We start from the raw sequence: 26851 nt of genomic DNA on the forward strand, positions 1-26851 counted from the left end.
GTGAAGAACGAGGACACAAGGTTGCAGTCTCTTTACCTTTTACTGAAGGCTTCAGCGTCCACAGTCCAGAGCACCAGACCACAGGGCAGACAGAGTCCGGCCGGTCTGAAGGCAAATCCAGAGTCCCCTTGTCCAGGTAGAAACCAGTAGCCTTCCTCTAGAGCCGTGGTGTTGTAGTACCTTACTGCTAAGCTTTTCATAAGGTCCTCACAGATGTTGTAGATGTTATCGATGTTATCTCTCTGTCCCCCAGATGGATAGGACAAACCCGTGTGACCGGAGGCTTGAAACGTTTTACAGGGACTCTATCATGCCCAAGCCTCTAAGGGGTGCCACCTTGCCTCCTGGGTGTAGAGGCGGACAGATAACGTGAAATTAGCTGTCCTGCCCGCCTCTGGAGCAAGGCATAAAGGGTCATTGCTCCCTCGGTGTTCCGGCTACCGGGATCCTGCGCCTCAGAAGGAGGCAGCCTGTGCAGGGCAGAACTCCTCTGATATCCACTCCTTTGCTACGACTTCTTCACCCTCTCTACAATACATTTCTCTTTCAGTGTCTCTTTCTGGAAGCTGCCGCACTCAGGGCAGGCACAGCTCCGTGTCCTTCTGTCTCGACCTCTGACAGGCTGACACCCCTGCCAGGGACCAACTACCTGAGCGAAGCTCAGCCAGCAACTAACTAACTTCCCAGGCAGCCAGTTTTACCTAAATGTGAGAAGTGCCCTAATAAATAGGAGCAGAGCTCCCCTGGCGGCCTGGAGTGTGAAATGTGTTGCATGTTTGTGATACCTGGATTCAGTTGTCCTTCTTTGCCTCCAAACGTAACATCACTCCCCCCTAGAGGAGAATGATATTACTGCAACGACCAGGACCATGGGGCGCTGCAAATGCACTTCACATTTATCTATCCATCTATCATCTGTCTATTATCTATCTATCTATAGATCTATCTATTATCTATCTATTATCTATCTATCTATTATCTATCCATTATCTATCTATTATCTATCAATCTATTATCTATCTATCTATCATCTATCCATTATCTATCCATTATCTATCTATTATCTATCTATCTATTATCTATCTATTATCTATCCATTATCTATCTATTATCTATCATCTATCCATTATCTATCTATTATCTATCCATTATCTATCCATTATCTATCCATTATCTATCTATTATCTATCTATCATCTACCTATCATCTATTATCTATTACCTATCTATTATCTGTCTATCTATCTATTATCTATCTATCATCTATCTATCATCTATCTATCATCTATTATATATTACCTATCTATTATCTGTCTATCTATTATCTATCTATCTATTATCTATGTATTATCTATCTATCTATTATCTATCATCTATCTATTATCTCTCTATCTTTCTATCCATCTATCAATCTGCACTTGTTTCCGTAGGGGATCCAGTGCCATTTCCATGGTGCAGTTCACCTGTCCTCATCGTTACACCTTATAGTCACAGCAGTTTTAATCCTGTCGATCCACAACATGCAGGACAATCCTTTTATTCTTGGGAGGAGCATCCCTTTTCTTCTAGATTAACATGTAATTAGCAAATTAACTAAAGTAACATGCAACAACTGCACAGTACAACCTGATAGCACCTGCTAATAGCGGGGCTCCTTATTGTGTCCTGGATGCTGATCATCCAGGTGGTATCACGGGGGGCCGGATGTTATACATTGGGGGGAGAAAGGATGAAGTACATGGTTCCTGAGGTCAAGGGATTGGAGGAGACACAAGGTCAGGTGACAGCTATGATGCAGCTATTAATTATAAAAGGCCCAAGAAGGCAGAGAAGGGAAGAAGTTGGAGTCTGGACCTGTGGTAGGAAGGACAGGCAGTGCAGCAGAGTTGGCTTATAGTCGAAATTACGAAGAAAAAAAACAGATCTGAGTGAGGAACCGAGTGACCAGAACTGAGCAGCCAGATCCAAGTGAGGAACCGAGTGACCAGATCCGAGTAAGGAACCGAGTGACCAGATCCGAGTGAGGAACCGAGTGACCAGATCAGAGTGAGTAACCGAGTGACCAGATCCGAGTGAGTAACCAAGTGACCAGAACTGAGCAGCCAGATCCAAGTGAGGAACCGAGTGACCAGATCAGAGTAAGGAACCGAGTGACCAGATCCGAGTGAGGAACCGAGTGACCAGATCAGAGTGAGTAACCGAGTGACCAGATCCGAGTGAGGAACCGAGTGTCCAGATCTGAGTGAGGAACCAAGTGACAAGATCTGAGTGAGGAACCGAGTGACCAGATCCCAGTGAGGAACCAAGTGACCAGGTCCAAGTGAGGAACCAAGTGACCAGATCTGAGTGAGGAACCGAGTGACCAGATCCCAGTGAGGAACCAAGTAACCAGATCTGAGTTAGGAACCAAGTGACCAGATCTGAGTGAGGAACCGAGTGACCAGATCCCAGTGAGGAACCAAGTAACCAGATCCAAATGAAGAACCGAGTGACTAGAACCGAGTAACCAGATCCAGAGGCGAGTGACCAAAACCAGAGACCAGCGCTGGTAGACCCTAGCCAAGTGCACAGAACCAGGGCAGATGGAGAAGTGTAGATTGCAGAAGATGGATGGACGCGTGAGCTGTAACTTCTGGTGTAGACGTACAGTACAAAGGGGACTATGGCCGTGCTTCAGGGGACTATGGCGGCCAGCGGAACAGGTGTGCAAAGGGACTAACTGAGAGGAAACTTGTGGCCTGACAGCGTAGTATAGTAGACTCCCGTAGCATCCACGCACCTGTTTACACCTGGACATATTGATTTGTGGATCGATGATATGATATCATTTGACATGATGTTCTGTAACAGGTCCAGATGACGGTCTCCAGTCCTATCTAGCACGCTCATGTTTTTTCTCTTTTGCTTTATTTTTGTGTGATTTTCCTTCTCATATTTTTCTCCTGGACGTTTGCAACATTGATGGATGTCCGACCATGCAGTGTTTATTTCTATTTATTTTGCATTGGTCATGGATTCTTGGTTACATCACTTCTGCTCTTTTGCTGAAATGGGAAAGTCCGGACATTGTGCCACAGAACAGCTGAGTATTTCTGTCAACGAGTCTGTGCGTACACCGACCTTCACTATCATGTTGGATGCACAACACTACTGCCCGTCGCAGAGAAACACAACCAATAGGAAGGAGACCATGTACCATTCCTTTCACTTATTTGGTATAATGAAGGCTGAGCTCGGATTGGTTGGTAGCTGTAATATACATACTACATACGATGCATGGGACAGAGAGTCACTTTTGCAGCCCCCTTACTATGACCATATTACAGCACCAAAGTTCGGGTCCCCATTGACTTCTATGTATTTTAGATAGAGTTCTGGTACCCGAAATGAACTTTGCACTAAAGTTTGCTTGACCCCAATGAACCCAAACATCCACCAGTCTGCTCATGCCTACATATAGCATCTCAGCCATTGCAGGAGTTAATAGTAATATTATTATCTATCTTGCTGCACCCTAGGGCAGGTCAATGATGTGCCAGTGGCTTTTGCGGTGGCACTGATGACTCATAGGTAACGTTGCCCCAACTCAGTAATATGGATAGGTGTCATGGAGAGTTGTGCACGTCAATTTGACCATGTCAGTACTTTGTGGCCACTAGACGGGAGCCCTGAGAACAACTCTTACTTGAAGGTATGCTTGGGGCTTCTTTCAATGAGTCGAGACTGGAGTGATGTCACATTTATGTCATGCCAAAATGATGACATTGGGGCTAATAAAAAAAAGCCGTGGATGCCGGCAAGTAGGAGCTCGCTCAAGGGCTCCAGTCCAGCGTCCAAGTAGTTGTGTTGTGGCCATTGGAGCAGATCCTGCAAATCAACTTGCACCAACTCTACCATCCAGCACTGGACACGCTTTGGAGAGAGACATTACAAGCCCCAAAGGTTAATCTCTATGAAATCCATTCTTGGTAAGAAGTGTACAGATTGGAATTAGTTCCAGGGAAGACACTGAAATTTCACAGACGTCCATCCAAACAAAGGTGCATAAAAGCAGACCGTGGGAGCCCATTACTGCAGCTCTCCGGCAGACGAGAAGGCTGAGGAGACCATGGCATGGAGACGGCTTTTACCTCTTCTGTGGTGGGTCATCTTCCAAGTCCAGAGCGCGCCACTGCAGGTAAGACGCCGGCGCATGGGACTCCGTCATCTGTTGCATTATTTTGTAATGAAAGTATCATTCATACTTTCCCAATGTGACATGGATTATACGCATCATTTATCATTTCAGAAAAATTTTACATTTTTGTAGTTAAAAAAAATTGTTAGCAAAAAAATGTACAAATAGCAGACGAGCCGCGAATAAAAGTCATCATGTATATCGAAGAAGAAAAATCTTATTTGTCAATCTGAATTTTTAGTGATTCGATTAATACAATATCTTGGATTCACATGATCCTTTACATGGCTTGGAAGGGGCTAAAAAATAGTAAAAGCTCCTGCTCAGCTGATCTACGACCGCTGCTGCCGCTCCTCAGCGGGTCCTCCACTCGCTCCCTCTCGTCACTCTTTTCACATGGGGTCATTAGGATTAAGCGGTGGCGGGGAGTTGTAGCACCAGGACAGGTAAGGAGCAGGTCTAGGACAGGTGAGTGTAAGCTTCTATTATTTTTTAACCCTTTCCCAGCCCTTCATTTATTTTGTCTTTCCATTGTCATTAGAATTTGTATAAATTCTATCTGGCGGCCAATTCAAGCGAATCTGCCAGAAATGAATTTTGGCAAATTTGCTCATTTCTAAAAAGGTGCTTCTAGCACTAAGAGCCCCTTATAGTGGCCGTTTTGATGGTATTAGTATCATATAGCACCTGTTTATTCAATGCATATCCATGTTGTTTTTAGTTACAATTGGTGTACCTTTACCCATTGACTAAGGTTTTTTGAGTAATCTTTTCTACCCCGATACAGCTTCGTCTGATCACTGGGTCATTGTTGAACATAAATGTTAGCTGGAAATTGTTCTGCCATTGACATATCGACAGTGAATGCGTCCTGAAAATCTGCTGTATATTGATTGCCTTGACAAGTTAAGTCTTAGCTCTGCAGGATTTGATTAGATGCACCTGCTTAGTTTTTTACTAGATCCAGGCCTTTGCTCGCTAGATGTGTCAGTCTGCTGGATGTAGAGTAGAGACGAGTGTGCTGCTGGTGAGTGACCAGCCAAAATGTAGCTGAGAGAGAGCCATGGTGGGATCTCTCTTTAAATGGAGACTGCACAGGTCAGCTAGGGAAGCTGAGCAGTCTGTGTGTTGGAGCTGCAGATTAAGGCTGGCATCACACTAGCAGTATTTGGTCAGTATTTTACATCAGTATTTGTAAGCCAAAACCAGGAGTGGGTGATAAATGCAGAAGTGGTGCATATGTTTCTATTATACTTTTCCTCTAATTGTTTCACTCCTGGTTTTGGCTTACAAATACTGATGTAAAATACTGACCTAATACTGCTAGTGTGACGGCAGCCTAACAGGTGGAAGCTGCAGCCTGTTCAGTGTAAACACTTCTGTTTGGTGTTGGAAGCTGCTGGAGTTCAGGCTGAAGGTAATACCGAGAATGTTAGCACTGTATCTCTTCTGTGTATGAAGTTTGCTACTGGAGAAAGGACTGTAATCTGTTTGGATGAGCCAACACTGACAAATATGTGCCTGCAGAATTAACTGTTTATTTGCTGTTATAGCTTTGTGCCCAGAAGAGGCTGTTTTTGTTTTTTCATCCCTTGGAGTTTAGTGAAAGTAAAAAAAACTGCACCGGATTGGACCAAACCACATTGCCTGTGTGAACGCTACCTAATGCCTTCCTGATAGCATGGATCCCCACCATACTAGTAATAATTCATTTTTTTCAGCTGCCTGCTCTTCCGGGATTCCAAATACAAGGTGAGAAAAGACAATAAGAGTATAAATTATTGCATTTATTTTTTTCTCCTAGTTTTCATTTGCATCTTATTCTTTAAATTTGCACCAGTGTGAAGTCTATTTTATGTGTTTGCCTGATATTTTTATGCTTGTCATTTTGGGGATGTTTTGTGCCTATTTTGTGCCTATAAAGCAAGTACATAGTGATAGAGTCATCCAGGCTTCTTAGCAATGCATATTCTCTGCTCACTCCTCCCCTTAACTGCACTTTTTATTCTCTATGATCCCATGAGACACCTAAACTATCAAACCTATTAAAAAAAAACAAAGGGCTTGTATACTCGTGCTGCTTCCCATATGCAACCCCTACACCCATCAAGGACATGGAAAGTGTCTTAAGCTTGTTTGCTCCCAACTGCTTTTCTATTGCTTGCAGAAGAGAGGAGCGGCATGACCAACACGCTGGTTCTTGCCCTTCTGATTGGTGGTTTTGCATTACTCAGGTTGGTGCTCCTGATCTAGGGTTCTGCATCTCTGTGGTTGACTTGTGGTTTCCTCTCTCAATATTTAGAGCCACCTCTCAAATCAAGTACTCCATCAGAAGATGTTTTCAGCACCATCGAAAGGGTCAACAAAGGTAAATAATCGAAGAAAAACTCCTGGTCCCCAAAAGTTCTAAAAAAAAGTTGCCATTCTGTCTCGTCTTGTTTTTGGTTTGGCAAATCTTCCAACCTTGGAAATGAAACTTTGGAGCTTGCTCTACGTCCTCTCCAGTGGAGGAAGGAAGCATGGCTATAGAGCTGGTTGCTCGAGGTGCTACACAGGTCCAAATTTAAGAAAGATGGTGTCAACCAGAGCTGAAAATCCATTTCCTTCAGATTCATAGCAGTCATGTAGGCTATTAGTGAGTATGAGCCAACCATGTCCATGTTATCTGTCCCCTATCTAGCAAGGAAAAGCGTTCTGCACCAAGGTGACATTGTAGTGAAGGACGGGCGCAGTGCCATTACCTGCACCACTGGGAATTGTTTCTGGCCTAAGGCAGCCGATGGTTTGGTCTCAATACCCTACACATTGGATTCTCAGTTCAGTAAGTGACCTCTGTCATAACTCGTATGACTTTGTATTAATATACTATCAGGCTAATTTTCCTGGCACCCCCAACCTCCATTTTTGGTGATAGTAGTTTGTCCAGAGGTTTTGCGATCTCAAAGAAATTTTGAAGGGCAGAGATCTTCCATGAAGACAACTACTACAACGAACATGAGTCTGAAGGCAAAATATTGGAAGCTAAGACGAGAAATACCAAAACTTTGGCAAGAAACAGACCAGATTATAGACAAGCTGGTCATACATTGGAGATCGGAGATGGTCAAAACTGTTAGCCTTGATGGAATCAGCCAAAAATGTAAAGTGTAGGGTGGACTCAATATAGTCCCATGATGGACATGTTGCTTATTCCTCTCTAGCTATGCATGAAAGGATGAGGTCTGCTGAGTTTGCTTTTGGCCAAACGAGCTGTCTCATTATTTTGGCCAAGTTTTATATTATGTAATGTTTGGCCCTCAAATACTCCACTAATCCCTTACATCCAATGTTGGAGATAGTTGTGGATCGTAGGTCTTAAACTATTATTATCATTGATCTGAGATGCTCTACTAACTGAATGGACTTGTCCATGGCTGCCAATGGAAATTATAGCATAAAGGGTTATGTGGGAGCCATTCCGCTGTCAAACTGCTGGACATTATCCACATCTCAAACCACTCTATCTACTCCTACACTTATGCAAAACCTAAATATTTTCCTTCTATTTCTGTAAATCAGCAAAGGAAGACCAAGCAGATATTCTCAAAGCCATGTTGGAATTCTCCACAATGACGTGCGTCCGTTTTGTGCCACGTACCAGAGAAGCCGATTACCTAAATATTATTTCCGATATTGGGTGAGTATATGAGAGCCAAGTTCTCCAAAATCCACAATCTTGCAAAGGCAATAATAACCCCTCAAGTGAGATGGGAACTGTAGGGTTAGAAAACCCAAACTTAATCTTTATACATGAGGTTCCATTAAGTAATTTCTTGGTTATTTAGTTTCCAACTTGGCTTTTTTTCAGCTGTTGGTCAATGTTGGGCCGCTCGGGAGGACCCCAGTATGTGTCCGTGGACAGGGAAGGATGTATGTTACATGGCGTTATACAACATGAGCTCAACCACGCTATTGGCTTCGAGCATGAGCACAGCAGGAGCGATCGCGATTCCTACGTCAGGATACTGTGGGACAATATAGTTCCTGGTAAATATAACAGCTGCTCCATTTCATGGCCAATCTCATCATGGCCATCAATGACTTATACGTTGGGCTCTGCATGGTGCCTGACATCCACAGAGGGCAGGCTGCTGTTCTATAGTATCTTGCATTCTGACAAGCCAAGTTTTACTTTCTCTCAGGATATAATGCAAGTTTTCAAAAAACCAACACCAACAACCTGGGTCTGGAATATGACTACACATCTGTGATGCATTATGGAAAGTAAGTGCCTGTAATGGAATACGACTCCTAAAAGGGCCACTTGGATTTACACTTTTACATATGATTTATCCACTTTTGTCCTTTTTGCTAAGACCAGTTGTAGTATCTGGTCTTATCAGTGGGTTTTTCCTGGCCTACTGAAGTAGAGTGGACACACTGGGATAAAGCTTTGGGGTGTACGCCGTTTGGCTAATATAGTCATCCAGTCCAGAGACCCTCGACCTCCCAGGACCAAAGTCATGGGATATGTAGTTTGAGCCCAAGGTGCAGAAGAGGTGACCTTGGGTTTCCTGGGCTTACTGAGTGTGGGACCCCTTACAATCACTTCCACTTTTATTCTTTCAAGCACGCACTCTTGTTCCTCACCACTGGCTAGGACGCAGAAAATTAAATTTCCCGACTGAGTCCGTATTGCACTATAAAACCTTCACTATCAATCTATTTGCTTCACTGCGTCCATCATGAGGACTTCTTGGGGGATGTGGTTTCCTTATAAGTTCCCTACTAAAAAGTATAGAACGTGTGTGGCCATCAGGCTTCGTACCCCCCTACAACTCCACATTTCTTCTCTTTGGAAGGAAGCATGACAAGCTCTCCCCAAGATTTGAGGAGGGGACGCTATAATTCCCTGACCTCTCGCTGTGTTCTTCTGGTTTGGAGAGACGGAGAAAGATTTATTGGGGTGTCTTCTTTTGATGTGGACTGCGATAGACTGGACACTTTTTTGCGTGGCACTTCTCAACTTTTTTGCACACTCGATTGGAAATCACAATCCTTTGCTCCAAAAAAAAATACCTGTGTAGATGTTTTACTCCTTGGTTTTTCTTTATGGATCTCTGGTGGGTCATTATTAGTCATGTTGAGTATTGACACGCAAGTAGCTGTTGCTGCCTTCAGCCCCTGTGCATTATATTGTGCGCCAATGCGCCACTACGTGTGTCTATATTTTGATTGTGAGCAAATGGAATGTTAAGATAACCCTAACTTTGTAGAAAAATGATTGCAGACAGTCCGGCAAGCTTTGGCATCATCCAATGCAGCAGCAGTATCGGAGAGTGCACAGTTCGGACTGGTGGTGAGACCATGCCAAAGCCACTGGTCCAAACTGTTGATCTTCACGAGCACTTACCCCACCTCTCCCACCAAACAAAAGACTGAAGATGTAGATGAAACTTTTAGAACTACCTTTTAAAAGCTAAGTGCACATTGAGCTTTTTGGGGGGTCTAAGGCTACACTCCTGATTTTGGCTTACAGATACTGATGTACAATACTGACCAAATACTGAACACGTGAAGGTGGCCTAAAAAGTCTGAAAAAATGCTTTAAAAAATGGCTAAAAGACTCTTCCTGTTCAGTTCTATTGTACTCCCATTTTGCCAGTTTTGCGTTCAGTCTTTTCAGCATTTTTTTCTGCTTGGTGGGAAAAATTGAAAGAGCACGCAACTTCTTAGGCCTCTTTCACACTTCCATTTTTCCTTTTCTGTCAAAATGCGTCATTTTGTGAAAAAAACGGATCCAGCAAATGGTGCTGCAGGATCCGTTTTTTTCTCATAGACTTGTATTAGCGACGGATTGGGATGGATGGCCTTCATTTCATCCGTCGTGCACTGGATCCGTCGTAAAATTGCTGTCTATCGGTCAGAGACAACGCACAGAGGAACGTTTTTTGTGTACGTCGGAAAATCGCTCAGCGATGGATCCTGCGCTGTCCGTCGCTGGCTATAATGGAAGCCTATGGGCGCAGGACTTCATTTTACACCCAGGAGCTCTTTCTCACTCTCTCTCTCTCTCTCTTTTTACTATTGATGCTGCCTATGCAGCATCAATAGTAAAAAGATATAATGTTAAAAAAAATAAAAAATCGTGATATTCTTACCTTCCCGCGGCCCCCCCCCCCCCCCCCATGCTCGCGATGCTGCCGGCAGCTCCCATTCCCAGTGATGCATAGCGAGACAATGATCTGTGATGATGTAGCGGTCTCGCGAGACTGCTACGTCATTGGGTCATTTCGCTATGTATCACTTAGAAGAATAATTAAAAAAAAACAAAAAAACGTGATATTCTTACCTTTCGGCAGCCCCCGCAGCCTTCCCGATGCTGCCGGCAGCTCCCGTTTCCAAGTGATGCATGGCGAAATGACCCGATGATGTAGAGGTCTCGCGAGACCGCTACGTCATCACAGGTCATTATCTCGTGAGGCATCACTGGGAATGGCAGCATTGCAAGCATCGGGAAGGCTGCGGGGGCTGCTGGAAGGTAAGAATATCACTATTTTTTTTTGTATTATTATTTTTTACATGGGTTGTGTTGTGTATGCGTTTTCGCAGCGAAAAACTGCGGCGAAGATGCATACACAACGTGTGCACATAGTCTTCTAGGATACACTGGAGCCGTCAAAAAAACGGCTCCAGTGCATCGGTTTTTTTCAATCAGCACAGGATCCGTCTTTTCAACATCTTGACAGATTGTGACTGATTGTAAAAAACGGTGTAAAAAACGGAAGTGTGAAAGAGGCCCTAGTGATGGAATCTGCTTCAAACTAGACACTGTCCAATCACAAGTCAACGGCTAAAAAACGCTACAAAACACTTCCATACAACTTCAGGAAACAAAAAATTCCTCAAAAAACTCTGCAAAAAAAGAAGCACTTTTGGAAGCTGTTTCCAATGGCATACTCTTAGTTTTTTGACCGTATCATTTACACATTGCCTTGGGCTAAGTTTTCATGTCGAGGCTGTGTGGAGTTTTGACCATTTTTTTTTTTTTTTTTGGTACGCGGATTCTTCTCTTTAGCGACCATTAAATATCAAACAATATTTTGCAGAAACCAATTGTACAATTCTCTATATCACCGCAGCTTTACCAGTTTAGTCACTGTGCAGCTACAACGTACGATCCAAGTCTAAAAATAAGGGCCGTACACCGCCTCGGTGCAAATCGACACCGCGCTTCTATGGGAATATCTGTCCCTGAGCGATATGTCACTTGAAGATCAAAGCCGATCATTGCCAAGAGCAGAAACTTTTTTTTTGTCTTTCTAAATAATTAAAACAGTTTTGCAAAATCTATGAATTATATTTGCGCTTAGATTTTTTTGTTTTATTACGCTTGGCTCCGAATTAGCAAATTTGAGATTTTTCTTGCTGTTTTATTTTTCTCCCTCGCAGATTTGCATTCGCCATCAACTACTTCAGACCGACCATTCAGCCAATTCCCACCACGCAAATCAATATCGGGCAAAGGATAGGACTGAGCAACCAGGACGTAGCAAAAATCAACCGACTTTACAACTGCAGTAAGTGCTCCCGACGCTGCGCCCTGAGAATTATAAAACAGCCTTAAAATTAAGGCCGGCGTCACACTAGCGAGTTTTACGGACGTATGAGAGGTGCAGAAAATACGGATTGCAAACGGTACAATGATTCTCTATGGCCCAGCTCCTATCTGCCGTATTTTACGGATCCGTATTATACGGTCTTGTATGGCCGTAGAAAATCGCAGCATGCTGCGTTTGTCACCGTATTGCGTAAAAAAATCGCCAATGAAAGTCTATGGGGGCAAAAAAAATATGGATTACACACGGACCAGCAGTGTGACTTGCGAGAAATACGCAGCGGTGTTCTATAGAAAAGCCGGTAATTCAATTGCCGGCTTTTCCTCTCTCCTTCACAAACCCGACATGATATGAGACATGGTTTACATACAGTAAACCATCTCATATCCCTTTTTTTTGCATATTCCACACTACTAATGTTAGCAGTGTGTATGTGCAAAATTTGGGCGCTGTAGCTTGTAAAATAAAGGGTTAAATCGCGGAAAAAATTGGCGTTGGCTCCCGCGCAATTTTCTCCACCAGAGTGGTAAAGCCAGTGACTGAGAGCAGATATTAATAGCCTAGAGAGGGTCCATGGTTATTGGCCCCTCCTGTGTGTGTTTTATTAACCATTTTGTACTATTGGATTAATAATGGATAGGTGTCATAATTGACGCCTCTCCATTATTAACCTGGCTTAATGTCACCTTACAATAGCAAGGTGACTTTAACCCTTCATTACCCCATATCCCACCGCTACACGGGAGTGGGAAGAGAGTGGCCAATTGCCAGAATAGGCGCATCTTCCAGATGTGTAGAAAGAAACGGTGTGGATCCAGCTCCAGGATAAAAATGCAAAATTTTATTTAAACATTTAAAACGCTGCTAGAACATGACCAGCATGAAGGTGACGGAGAGCAACCAGCACCTGGACGCGTTTCGGGCAACAAAGATGCCCTTAGTCCTCGAGATGTGCCTTTTCTGGGGTGGCTGGGGGCAGATGTTTTTAGCCAGGGGGCCAATAACCATGGTCCCTCTCTAGGCCATTAATATCTGCCCTCAGTCACTGGCTTTACCACTCTGGCGGAGAAAATTGCGCGGGAGCCCACGCCAATTTTTTCCGTGATTTAACCCTTTATTTTACAAGCTAGAGCGCCCAAATTTTGCACATACACACTACTAACATTAGTAGTGTGGAATATGCAAAAAAAAGGGATATGAGATGGTTTACTGTATGTAAACCATGTCTCATATCCTGTCGGGTTTGTGAAGGAGATGGCAAAAGCCGGCAATAAAATTACCGGCTTTTGTGCTATCTCGCGCTGAATTAAATATAAATACAGTGTATATACACTCACCGGCCACTTTATTAGGTACACCATGCTAGTAACGGGTTGGACCCCCTTTTGCCTTCAGAACTGCCTCAATTCTTCGTGGCATAGATTCAGCAAGGTGCTGGAAGCATTCCTCAAAGATTTTGGTCCATATTGACATGATGGCATCACACAGTTGCCGCAGATTTGTCGGCTGCACATCCCAAAGATGCTCCATACAAGGCAGGATGGATCCATGCTTTCATGTTGTTTACGCCAAATTCTGACCCTACCATCCGAATGTCGCAGCAGAGATCGAGACTCATCAGACCAAGCAACGTTTTTCCAATCTTCTACTGTCCAATTTCGATGAGCTTGTACAAATTGTAGCCTCAGTTTCCTGTTCTTAGCTGAAAGGAGTGGTACCCGGTGTGGTCTTCTGCTGCTGTAGCCCATCTGCCTCAAAGTTCGACGCACTGTGCGTTCAGAGATGCTCTTAGGCCTACCTTGGTTGTAACGGGTGGCGATTTGAGTCACTGTTGCCTTTCTATCAGCTCGAACCAGTCTGCCCATTCTCCTCTGACCTCTGGCATCAACAAGGCATTTCCGCCCACAGAACTGCCGCTCACTGGATTTTTTTTCTTTTTCGGACCATTCTCTGTAAACCCTAGAGATGGTTGTGCGTGAAAATCCCAGTAGATCAGCAGTTTCTGAAATACTCAGACCAGCCCTTCTGGCACCAACAACCATGCCACGTTCAAAGGCACTCAAATCACCTTTCTTCCCCATACTGATGCTCGGTTTGAACTGCAGGAGATTGTCTTGACCATGTCTACATGCCTAAATGCACTGAGTTGCCGCCATGTGATTGGCTGATTAGAAATTAAGTGTTAACAAGAAGTTGGACAGGTGTACCTAATAAAGTGGCCAGTGAGTGTATATTTGTGTGTGTCTCAATGATATATATATATATATATATATATATATATACACTCACTGGCCACTTTATTAGGTATACCTGTCCAACTTCTTGTTAACACTTAATTTCTAATCAGCCAATCACATGGCGGCAACTCAGTGCATTTAGGCATGTAGACATGGTCAAGACAATCTCCTGCAGTTCAAACCGAGCATCAGTATGGGGAAGAAAGGTGATTTGAGTGCCTTTGAACGTGGCATGGTTGTTGGTGCCAGAAGGGCTGGTCTGAGTATTTCAGAAACTGCTGATCTACTGGGATTTTCACGCACAACCATCTCTAGGGTTTACAGAGAATGGTCCGAAAAAGAAAAAAAATCCAGTGAGCGGCAGTTCTGTGGGCGGAAATGCCTTGTTGATGCCAGAGGTCAGAGGAGAATGGGCAGACTGGTTCGAGCTGATAGAAAGGCAACAGTGACTCAAATCGCCACCCGTTACAACCAAGGTAGGCCTAAGAGCATCTCTGAACGCACAGTGCGTCGAACTTTGAGGCAGATGGGCTACAGCAGCAGAAGACCACACCGGGTACCACTCCTTTCAGCTAAGAACGGGAAACTGAGGCTACAATTTGTACAAGCTCATCGAAATTGGACAGTAGAAGATTGGAAAAACGTTGCTTGGTCTGATGAGTCTCGATTTCTGCTGCGACATTCGGATGGTAGGGTCAGAATTTGGCGTAAACAACATGAAAGCATGGATCCATCCTGCCTTGTATGGAGCATCTTTGGGATGTGCAGCCGACAAATCTGCGGCAACTGTGTGATGCCATCATGTCAATATGGACCAAAATCTCTGAGGAATGCTTCCAGCACCTTGTTGAATCTATGCCACGAAGAATTGAGGCAGTTCTGAAGGCAAAAGGGGGTCCAACCCGTTACTAGCATGGTGTACCTAATAAAGTGGCCGGTGAGTGTATATATATATATATATATATATATATATATATATATATATATATATATATATATATATATATATATATATATATATATATATATAGACTGTATATATGTTTTAACGAACATTTGAGCCCATAAATCCATTAGATGTCGGTTTTGCAAGCCTGCGAGAAAATATTGCAGTACGGATGCCATACTGATTACATACGGAGGATGCCATGCACAAAATACGCTGACACACCATGCCTACGGATGACATACGGATCACTATTTGGGGAACATTTCTGCGTATCACGGCCGTAAAAAACAGACCGTATTTTCATACGCTGAGTGTGACGCCGACCTGTGAGGCTAACCGCGCCTCAACGAAAGGCTGGACCATCTGTAACGTGAGGATTGTGGGCATTAATGCAAAATCCGTAACTCACCTACTTCCACCCCGTCTCTAGAAACAATGACTGTATCATCTGTGATATTACAGTGTCAGTCTGCTGCTCGTAAGCCATTGGTATTTTTGTAGTGGTGCCGTCGATAATACTAATATTAAGCATTTGTAAAGTATTGCATGCTCGGCTTCTCTTCTCTTGCGCCATCTATGAAGTCAAGAAACAGTGTAACAGATGGGCATGTTGTATTATGGCATCATACCTGGCATATGTTGGGTTATTTTCATGCCTGTACGCTCCACCATAACATTTTATAAGTTCTTATTTGGCGGCACGCCTTCCTTGGAACCACTCATGACTTTTTTCATTCTTTTTCCCGTCCAGATGTTTGCTCCACTTTGCTCTCCGACGATAGTGGGGTCTTCGCCTCTGGATCAAACTCTTCAAATTACCCGAATAATTACAACTGCTCCTGGCTGATCCGGACTATAAATCAAAAGGTAATTATACAGTTGATGACGAGTGGACTATTTAATAGAGACCAAATATCAGATCTTTACCAGCACCAAACACCACAGAAAAACAGGCAAAGGTGCTTACCTGTCTAGGCCTCAAATCAAATGCACTCTCATGGTGCAGTGGGCCCCAAGTAAAGATGGCGACTACACAGGTGTGGTAATACCAAATGAGACAGCCAGCCTACAATCAGGGATTGGCCGCTGGGCACACCAGTGCAAATAATAATCTGCAGCAATGTTCACACAGAGTATGCACAGCAACTGGATCCTAGCCTATTAGTAACGCCATGTGGCGGGCTGACCAGTGCTAACTGTAATGTTATTTGCACTGGTGTGCCCAGCGGCCAATCCCTGATTGTAGGCTGGCTGTCTCATTTGGTATTACCACACCTGTGTAGTCGCCATCTTTACTTGGGGCCCACTGCACCATGAGAGTGCATTTGATTTGAGGCCTAGACAGGTAAGCACCTTTGCCTGTTTTTCTGTGGTGTTTTTTTCTAGAATAGTGGAGGTTTTTTCCTCTTTTTTTCCTCCTGTTGTGGTCTTTACCAGCACCAATCTGGGGGTCTGCTATGCCCTGTCGGAATCAAACGGCGGCCATGCCTGTGTGCCGATGCTCCATCTATTCTCTATGGGACCACCGGAGATGGAGCAAATGGGTCAGTGGAGCTCGCCCCTCAATTCTGACGGGCAATTTCAAAGTCCTGTATAATAGCGCCATTCATACAGTATATAGTTACCCTATAATAACAGCCTATGGATCCTAAATCATTCCACAGCTTGTGCCATGATAAGCTGCCAAAAAGGAACCTTAATGCAAAGTGCACATGACGGAAAAGGTAGCGTGGTCCCTTAAAGGGGTAATCTGTCCCACTTACTTCTATATTACCCCTTTAAATGGTAACACGTGTATAAGCCCCCCATGTTTCCAGCGCTGAGCACTTCTTTGACATTAACGGCTCATTGCATATGACTTTTGCGCTGTTCTAGGATGCTGACTTTAGGGTGAGTGGCCCTTTAATAGGTGGCAGATTAGGTACGCAGCTGCCGCTGACGCTCTTCCATCTCTCTCCCCAGATTCTCCTGCAGTTTCAGGCCTTCGATGTACAATCCTCAGCCGGCTGCTCTGCAGATTACATCAGAGCGTATGATGGCGCCAGCCGGGAGTTCCCTCTGCTGCTGGACAGGGCATGTGGAACGGAACAGATGCCATCACTTGTGTCCTCCGGCACCGCCATGCTGCTGGAGTTTGTCACTGACGGTTCTGTCACCGCCACTGGCTTCAAAGCTTCCTACAGCAAAGGTATCATCAGGCATCTGTGGGTGCACGCACCGTCAGGCACCATTGTCCAAAATTGATTTTTTTTTCTTTAAGAAACAGCGCCACTCCAATCCACAGGCGGTGTCTGGCATTGCAGCCTTGCTTTATTGGAATTAATGAGTATGATTTATGGACAGGAGCGGCGCCATTTCAGTTCTATGTTGTAATCTGTGATATTTGTATATTTTGTCCCTAATTTTAGTGGAGTGTGGAGGAACATACACGGCGCCCACTGGGAGCGTATTCAGTCCAGGGTACGATCAACACCAGAAGTACCCCCCATTTTGTAACTGCACCTGGACGATCCTGGCCCCGGTGGGCTACAGAGTGAGTACAATCACTTCTACATCTGATACACTGCGACGTCTCTCGGACACGAGGCTCCGGGGCCTCCAGTCTCATCCACCTACAGACTAAGTATACGTGGTTGGGGCCTCCCGGCCGGAGGCTCTGGTCACAGCTCAGTTTATCACAGTTTCCTTATAAGAAGAGACAAGATTACAATGACTGATAACCCCTCCATATACAGGAGGTAACACAGGATCCACCATTCACAATAGGTGATGACACAGCTCACCTCCTCCTCCTCCTGTACAATGTCTGATAACACCTCTATATGCAGTAGATAACACAGGATCCACCATTCACAATAGGTGATGTCACAGCTCACCTCCTCCTCCTGTACAATGACTGATAACACCTCTATATACAGTAGATAACACAGGATACTCCATTCACAATAGATGATGTCACAGCTCACCACCTCCTCCTCCTGTAAAATGACTGATAACACCTCTATGTACAGTAGATAACACAGGATCCACCATTCACAATAGGTGATGTCACAGCTCACCTCCTCCTCCTGTACAATGACTGATAACACCTCTCTATACAGTAGATAACACAGGATCCACCATTCACATTAGGTGATGTCATAGCTCACCTTTTCCTCCTGTACAATGACTGATAACACCTCTATATGCAGTAGATAACACAGGATCCACCATTCACAATAGGTGATGTCACAGCTCACCTCCTCCTCCTCCTGTATAATGACTGATAACACCTCTATATTATATACTATAGATAATACAGAATCCACCATTCACAATAGGTGATATCACAGCTCGCCTCCTCCTCCTGTACAATGACTGATAACATCTCTAAATATAGTAGATAACACAGAATCAATCATTCACAATAGGTGATGACACAGCTCACCTCCTCCTCCTCCTGTACAATGTCTGATAACACCTCTATATGCAGTAGATAACACAGGATCCACCATTCACAATAGGTGATGTCACAGCTCACCTCCTCCTCCTGTACAATGACTGATAACACCTCTATATACAGTAGATAACACAGGATCCACCATTCACAATAGGTGATGTCACTGCTCACCTCCTCCTCCTGTACAATGACTGATAACACCTCTATATACAGTAGATAGCACAGGATCCACTATTCACAATAGGTGATGTCACAGCTCACCACCTCCTCCTCCTGTACAATGACTGATAACACCTCTATATACAGTAGTTAACACAGGATCCTCCATTCACAATAGATGATGTCACAGCTCACCACCTCCTCCTCCTGTACAATGACTGATAACACCTCTATGTACAGTAGATAACACAGGATCCACCATTCACAATAGGTGATGTCACAGCTCACCTCCTCCTCCTGTACAATGACTGATAACACCTCTCTATACAGTAGATAACACAGGATCCACCATTCACATTAGATGATGTCACAGCTCACCTCCCCCTCCTGTACAATGACTGATAACACCTCTATATACAGTAGATAACACAGGATCCACCATTCACAATAGGTGATGTCACAGCTCACCTCCTCCTCCTCCTGTATAATGACTGACAACACCTCTATATTATATACCGGTACTATAGATAATACAGAATCCACCATTCACAATAGGTGATATCACAGCTCGCCTCCTCCTCCTGTACAATGACTGATAACATCTCTAAATATAGTAGATAACACAGGATCCATCATTCACAATAGGTGATGACACAGCTCACCTCCTCCTCCTCCTGTACAATGACTGATAACACCTCTATATACAGTAGATAACACAGGATCCACCATTCACTATAGATAATGTCACAGCTCTCCTCCTCCTCCTGTGCACAGTAGGCTCATCAGCTCTCTCTAGTGGTCACTGTGAGAACACAGAATTGTATCTCTATGTACACAGGGGATCTGGACTTGTATCATACAGAGGTCTGACCAGGACCGTATTTAGAGTTTCTGCTGCCCTAGGCACTTTTAGTGCTGCTTCCCCCATTGGTGAGTATGGCACTATTGACAGTGATTTTGGCAAAAATCACTGATGTGAAAGTAGCCTTTTGCAGCAGATCCGGCAGTTTTTCCGCATCTGCCGCGTAACGGATCACTTACGGCAACACTGCGTTCGGCCTTATTCATTCCCTATGGGATTTGCGGATTTGTGCGGCACTTGCTGTGATCCGGCAAATGCAGTATCATACCTCCCAACTTGTGAAGGGAAAGAGGGCTAAAGTTTGCGGCGCGCCGCGGCAAATTTTAGGCCATGCCTCTGACCACACCCACTTCACAACTAGTCACACCCATATTCACGACCCAAACACACCCATTTAGTACTGCCGATCACACTGTTTCATAAACAATAATTATAAACAAAAAATATGGCCACACAGTGCTTCATACTGTATAATGGCCACATATGATGCTCCATTCTGTATAATGGCCCCACATGATGCTCCAGACTGTATAATGGCCCCACATGATACTCCATACTGTATAATGGCCACACAGTGCTCCAAACCGTTTAATGGCCACACATGATGCTCCATACTGTATAATGGCCACACATGATGCTCCATACTGTATAATGGCCCCACATGATGCTCCATACTGTATAATGACCCCACATGATGCTCAGTACTGTATAATGGCCACACATGATGCTCCATACTGTATAATGGCCACACATGATGCTCAATACTGTATAATGGCCACACAGTACTCCATACTGTATAATGGCCCCACATGATGCTCAGTACTGTATAATGGCCACACATGATGCTTCATACTATATAATGGCCCCACATGATGCTCAACACTGTATAGTGGCCACACATGATGCTCCATACTGTTTAATGGCCACAAAAGATGCTCCATACTGTATAATGGCCACACATGATGCTCCATTCTGTATATTGGCCCCACATGATGCTCCATACTGTATAATGGCCCCACATGATGCTCAATACTGTAAAAGGGCCACACATGATGCTCCATACTGTATAATGACCCCACATGATGCTCAATACTGTATAATGGCCACACATGATGCTCCATACTGTGTAATGCCCCCCCTCCCATCTTGTATGCATGGCTCATCTCACCCTCCCATCTTGTATGCATGGCTCATCTCCTCCTCCCATCCTGTATGCATGGCTCATCTCCCCCCTCCCTGTATGCATGGCTCATCCCCCCTCCCTGTATGCATGACTCATCTGCCCCCTCCCTTTATGCATGGCTCATCTCCCCCCTCCCTGTATGCATGGCTCATCTCCCCCCCTCCTGTATGCATGGATCATCTCCCCCCTCCTGTATGCATGGCTCATCTCCCCCCTGTATGCATGGCTCATCTCCCCCCTGTATGCATGGCTCATCTCCCCCCTCCCTGTATGCAAGACTCATCTCCCCCCCTCCTGTATGCATGGCTCATCTCCCCCCATCCTGTATACATGGCTCATTCCCCCCTCCCTCCCATCCTGTATGCATGGCTCATCGGCTCCCCGCTCCCATCTTGCATGGCTCAGCTCCCCATCCTCCTTCATCCTCCCCCGTACTCCCTGGCTGTCATACTCACCTTTCCCACACCGCGCCGAACATCCCTCCATCTCTGTCCTGGCGCCGCACCTTCTTCCTGCGTGAGCGGTCACATGGTACCGCTCATTAAGGGCACGAATATGTATCCATATTTATCACCTTAATCAGCGGTACCACGTCACCGCTCACACAGGATGAGCTGTCGGCACTGAGACCAGGCATCCCTGGAGTAGGGTGAGTATGACGTCTTCAAGAAGGCGGGCGGTCGGGCGGCCGGGGGGGACGGGGGCGGGCGGTCGGGCGGCCGGGGGGGACGGGGGCGGGCGGTCGGGCAGCTGGGGGGGATGGGGGCGGGCGGTCGGGAGGTGACCCCGGACTTTAATTTTTTTTAAAAAAAACTTGCTCAGGTGCCGCCCCCCGCATCGTCCCGCCCTAGGCACGTGCCCTCAAGTGCCTAGTGGCAAATACAGCCCTGGGTCTAACCACTATAATCACTCGTTCATCAGATATCCTGCAGGACGTAACAAACAGAAAAACACATATAGCTATTGGAATACAGCATACTCAATATAGGTGTGAGATAATATATATGTAAACGTATATTCCATAGTTAAGGTACTGGACTAATAAAGACCCACTGAAATCGATATGAGAACGACCACACAGAAGAGATTCAGTAAAAAATAAGTCTGAAAACAATCATGAAATATATTGCAAAAGATACATTTATTAACACAAAAAGGTCAACTGACAAAAGACATGGCTAAAAAGTGACAGACAGTGCCGCACATACATAGGCGGTAATAGACAGCATAATATCCCCGGAAAAATTAATGGATAAAAACATGTAGATGCCCAAATAGTGATACCATCAATTTGTATATTGGTATCGTCATGTAAGTCACATACCTAGTGGTATACAGCAGGGGTACACGCAGTCTCCCACCCTCCCCAACCTTCCACAGGACGGTTCAGTTGTTGCCTGTTATATTGCAGGTGCAGCTGACTTATTGCCTGTTATGTTGCCGGTTATATTGCAGGTGCAGCTGACTTTCTCTAGCTTCAGTTTGGAGGCCAGCACCTCGTGCGTCTACGATTCTCTGAAGATCAGAGATGGGATGTTTTCCTCTTCTCCACTCATGGGCAATGTCCTCTGTGGCTCTGCCTCCATCCAGCCTGTGACTTCCTCAGGGAATGGCCTGCTCCTGCACTTACTAAGTGACGCTGAAGTGGAGAGCACCGGATTCCTGGCAGAATACTCATTGTGTAAGATGTGAACTAACACAGACATGGCGCCAAGCTTCCGAGCTCCAATATCAGTATGTAATGGGGGCCACCGACCTTGTGCCGCATATAATTCCACCTGTGTCTTCTCACACAGAGCAAATTCTCGGCTGAAAAGAGACATTAGAAAAACTTCATATGCCGCAAACTCAGAATCGTCCATTCTTCCAAAAGTTTCTGTATCAGTTCCATACAGTTCACGGATTTTAATCAGCAAATACGATTTTTCAGATCAAAATAGCAGAGCCTGTCACCATCTGAAGGGGCCCTGGATGGGGACATTATACCAGAATCTGGGACATTATATCAGAATGGCAACATTATATCATGATGGGGACACAATACCAGAATAGTGACACTATACCAGAATGGGGGACCATACACAAGGAGGGGAGACAATATACCAGGATGGGGGACAATATACCAGGATGGGAGACATTATACCAGGATGTGGGGCAATATACCAGGATGGGGACATAATACCAGAATAGGGACAATATGCCACAATTATTATTATTATTATTATTATTATACATTTTTATAGGGCCATTTATTCCATGGTGCTTTACATGTGAAAAAGGGGGCAAATATAGACAAGTAAAATAAACATGAGCAAAAAACAAGGCACTAACAGGTACATAAGGAGGGAGGATCCTGCCAGCGAGGTCTCACAGTCTACAGGGGATGGGTGAGGATACACTAGGAGAGGGTAGAGCTGGTTGCGCGGTGGTTCAGTAAGTTGAGGATCACTGCAGGCTGTAGGCTTGTCGGAAGAGGTGAGTCTTCAGGATCTTTTTGAAGGTTTTCGTGGAAGGCGAGAGTCTGATGTGTTGGGGTAGAGAGTTCCAGAGTATGGGGGAAGCATGGGAAAAGTCTTGGATGCGGTTGTGGGAAGAAGAGATGAGAGGGGAGTAGAGAAGGAGATCTTGAGAGGATAGGAGGTGGCGTGCAGGTAAGTACTGGGAGACCATGTCACAGATGTATGGAGGAGACAGGTTGTGGATGGCTTTGTATGTCATGGTTAGGGTTTTGAACTGGAGTCTCTGGGTGATAGGAAGCCAGTGAAGGGCTTGGCATAGGGGAGAGGCTGGGGAATAGCGGGGGACAGGTGGATTAGTCAGGGCAGCAGAGTGTAGGATGGATTGCAGTGGTGCCAGAGTGCTAGAGGGGAGGCCAGAGAGTAGAAGGTTGCAGTAATCGAGGCGCGAGATGATAAGGGCATGCACTAGTGTTTTTGTGGTGTCGCGGTCAAGGAATGCTCGGATCCGGGAAATATTTTTCAGTTTGAGATGGCAGGAGGAGGCAAGGGCTTGGATATGTGGCTTGAAAGAGAGGGCAGAGTCGAGGATCACCCCGAGGCACCGGGCGTGTGGGACATTATACCAGGATGGGGAATAATATACCAGGATTGGGGACATTATACCAGGATGTGCGACAATATGCCAGAATGGGGATACTATACCAGAATTTGGAGCATGATCCAGGATGGGGAATAATATACCAGGATTGGAGACATTATAACAGAATGGGGACACAATACCAGAATAGTGACACTATATCAGAATGGGGGACCATATTCAAGGATGGAGACATTATACCAGGAGGAGGGACATTATACCAGAATTTGGGACATTATACCAGAATGGCGACATTATAGCAGGATGTGGGGCATTATATCAGAATTTGGAACATTATACCAGAATGGGGCATTGTACCATGATGGGGACATTATACCAAGATGGCGGACATTGTACCAAAATGGGGGACAATATACCAAGATGGGGACACTATACCAGAATGGGGACATTATACCAGGAAGGGGCCCAGGATGGGGGAAAATGTTATAGCATGGGGTCCAGGATGGGGGAGATTATTACAAGAAGGGGTCAGGTCGGGGAACATTATTATATGAGGGGCGAATACATATGTATATATCTTTATAGAATCTAAAACGTTACAAGGGCCAATAGAGTTGACCAACATACAGGTGGGGACTAGGGTCCAAATTTTGTATCAGGGCCCTTCAGAGTCTAGTTGGGCCAATGGATGGATTGGTGGAAGGGTAGATAGTGTAGACAGATTAGATAACATATATATATTCACCATTTCCCCCCTCTTCCTCCAGTACAACTCGTCCAATATATTTTGAAGATATATCTACACACAAATAAAACTAAAGACCAAAGAGCAAAAATGATAAATGTCCCCATTGTCTTCAGTGCAGAATATACTAATGTATAGCAGCCATGTAAGACACATGCGCACACTTGGTGATATCCTCAGGACACGTGCACCATATCGATCCACTTAGCACAATTTGCGTCATTTTCACCATCCAGCAAATGTAGATCCCATACGTCATCTTAATCATTAATTTTTTTCTTTCTTCTTTTTTTCTGTTTCAGTTCAAGCTAATTCCGTGAATGAAGATGAAAACTTCCGAGAAATTCAATGATATCATCATCGTCATTCAATTATTATTTTATTTAAAGAGACAGTGTTCCACATTGTGAGCGTTGTGTTATATAACGTGTGATTGACCTATTCTTGCAGATTATAAATATTATATAAATATTGATCTGTGGCCGATGATTTCTTATGTTTGTCACCTTTAGGGCCCCTTTCCACTTGCGAGAGAAAAAATGGTCCGATTAACGGACCGAAAAAACGGAGGAAAATCGTGCGAGTGTCATGCGATTTTTTTATCGCAACATCCGTATGACATCCGTATGACATCCGTATTGCTGTCCGATTTTTACGCACCGGTGTCCTTTGAAAAGCCGGCAAATCAGTGCTGTGTACAGTAAAATCACACTGACAGGTTAGAATAGAATAGATATATACACATAGAATGTGTATATATACATATATATATGTCAGTGAGACACCTATATACAGTATGTATATTTATATTTAATGCAGCGCTAGATAGCATAAAAGCCGCTAATTCAATTGCCGGCTTTTGCTCTCTCCTTCACAAACCCGACAGGATATGAGACATGGTTTACATACAGTAAACCATCTCATATCCCTTTTTTTTTGCATATTGCACACTTCTAATGTTAGTAGTGTGTATGTGCAAAACTTGGCCGCTGTAGCTGCTAAAATAAAGGGTTAAATGGCGGAAAAAATTGGCGTGGGCTCCCGCGCAATTTTCTCCGCCAGAGTGGTAAAGCCAGTGACTGAGGGCAGATATTAATAGCCTAGAGAGGGTCCATGGTTATTGGCCCCCCCTGGCTACAAACATCTGCCCCCAGCCACCCCAGAAAAGGCACATCTGGAAGATGCGCCTATTCTGGCACTTGGCCACTCTCTTCCCACTCCCGTGTAGCGGTGGGATATGGGGTAATGAAGGGTTAATGTCACCTTGCTACTGTAAGGTGACATTAAGCCAGATTAATAATGGAGAGGCGTCAATTATGACACCTATCCATTATTAATCCAATTGTATGAAAGGGTTAAAAAACACACATTATTAAAAAGTATTTTAATGAAATAAACACACAGGTTGTTGTAATATTTTATTGCTCTCTCAATCCACCTGAAGACCCTCGCTTGGAAAAATAATAAACCAACAATATACATACCTTCAGATGATCTGTGACGTCCCACGATGTAAATCCATCTGAAGGGGTTAAAATATTTTACAGGCAGGAGCTCTGCTAAAATGCAGCTGTGCTCGTGCCTGTAAAACCCAGGGAATGAAGGTAATGTAGGTCAATGACCTATAGTTACCTTCAGTCGCGGTGATGCGCCCTCTGCTGGATGTCCTTATGAACTGCAGCCTGGGAACTTTTTCCCACGCTCGACGTCATATGAGGACATCCAGCAGTACAGTCTACCAACCCTGGTAACGCCACTCAGTTGGCGGCTCTTCAGCAAGAGTTAAGTCAACAATGGGACACTCAGTCCCATATTTTGAATTTTATGGCCTCTGTCGATAATCAGCTTCTCTCCCTTCAGACTGCCGCTTCTGCTCCTGTACAGGCGTCCGCTCCACAGCCCTCGCCCCGTCTTGCTAGGCCACCTCAGTATGGTGGGGATCCTAAATTATGTCGCAGGTTTCTCAACCAGTGTCAATTACACTTTGAATTATCCCCGCTACTGTACCCAACTGACCGAGCTAAGGTGGCTTTTGTGGTGTCCCATTTGGAGGGCGAAGCTTTGGCTTGGGTGAACCTTCTTTGGAAGTGAGATGATCCTGTGGTTTCTCAACTTACTCTCTTTTTAGACACCTTTCACAAGGTGTTTGATGAACCTGGTTGTCTGGTGTCGACTACTGAGTCCCTTTTCAACTTTAATCAGGGGACCCTTTCTGTAGCTCAATATGACATCCGTTTCCGGATGCTGTCCTCTGATTTAGGTTGGAATAATGAGGCTTTGGTGGGAGCATTTTGGCGAGGTTTGTCTTCTCGTATTAAGGATGAGCTGGCAGGGTGGGATACTCCTTCTGCTTTAGATGACCTTATCTCTTTGGCGACTCGCATTGATTTGCGGTTCCAGGAGCGTTCTCGTGAGGTCGTCAGAGAGAGGAGACCTCCTCATTTAT

General features: G+C 44.7%; 1 protein-coding gene across 1 annotated transcript; it reads left to right on the forward strand.

The window, feature by feature from the left end:
• The first annotated feature begins 1728 nt into the window (after nt 1-1728).
• LOC143803829 (astacin-like metalloendopeptidase) lies at nt 1729-24879 on the forward strand. The gene is made up of 13 exons (XM_077281595.1): nt 1729-1779; nt 5898-5928; nt 6479-6544; nt 6857-6997; nt 7735-7852; nt 8024-8202; nt 8358-8439; nt 11608-11735; nt 15712-15827; nt 16923-17148; nt 17369-17493; nt 22059-22284; nt 24708-24879. Exons 1-13 carry the CDS (start codon nt 1729-1731, stop codon nt 24755-24757), a joined length of 1539 nt encoding a protein of 512 aa, XP_077137710.1. The 3' UTR covers nt 24758-24879.
• Nucleotides 24880-26851: the final 1972 nt, after the last annotated feature.

The sequence above is a fragment of the Ranitomeya variabilis genome, chromosome 2, assembly GCF_051348905.1.
Source record: "Ranitomeya variabilis isolate aRanVar5 chromosome 2, aRanVar5.hap1, whole genome shotgun sequence".
Taxonomy (NCBI): Eukaryota; Metazoa; Chordata; class Amphibia; order Anura; family Dendrobatidae; genus Ranitomeya; species Ranitomeya variabilis.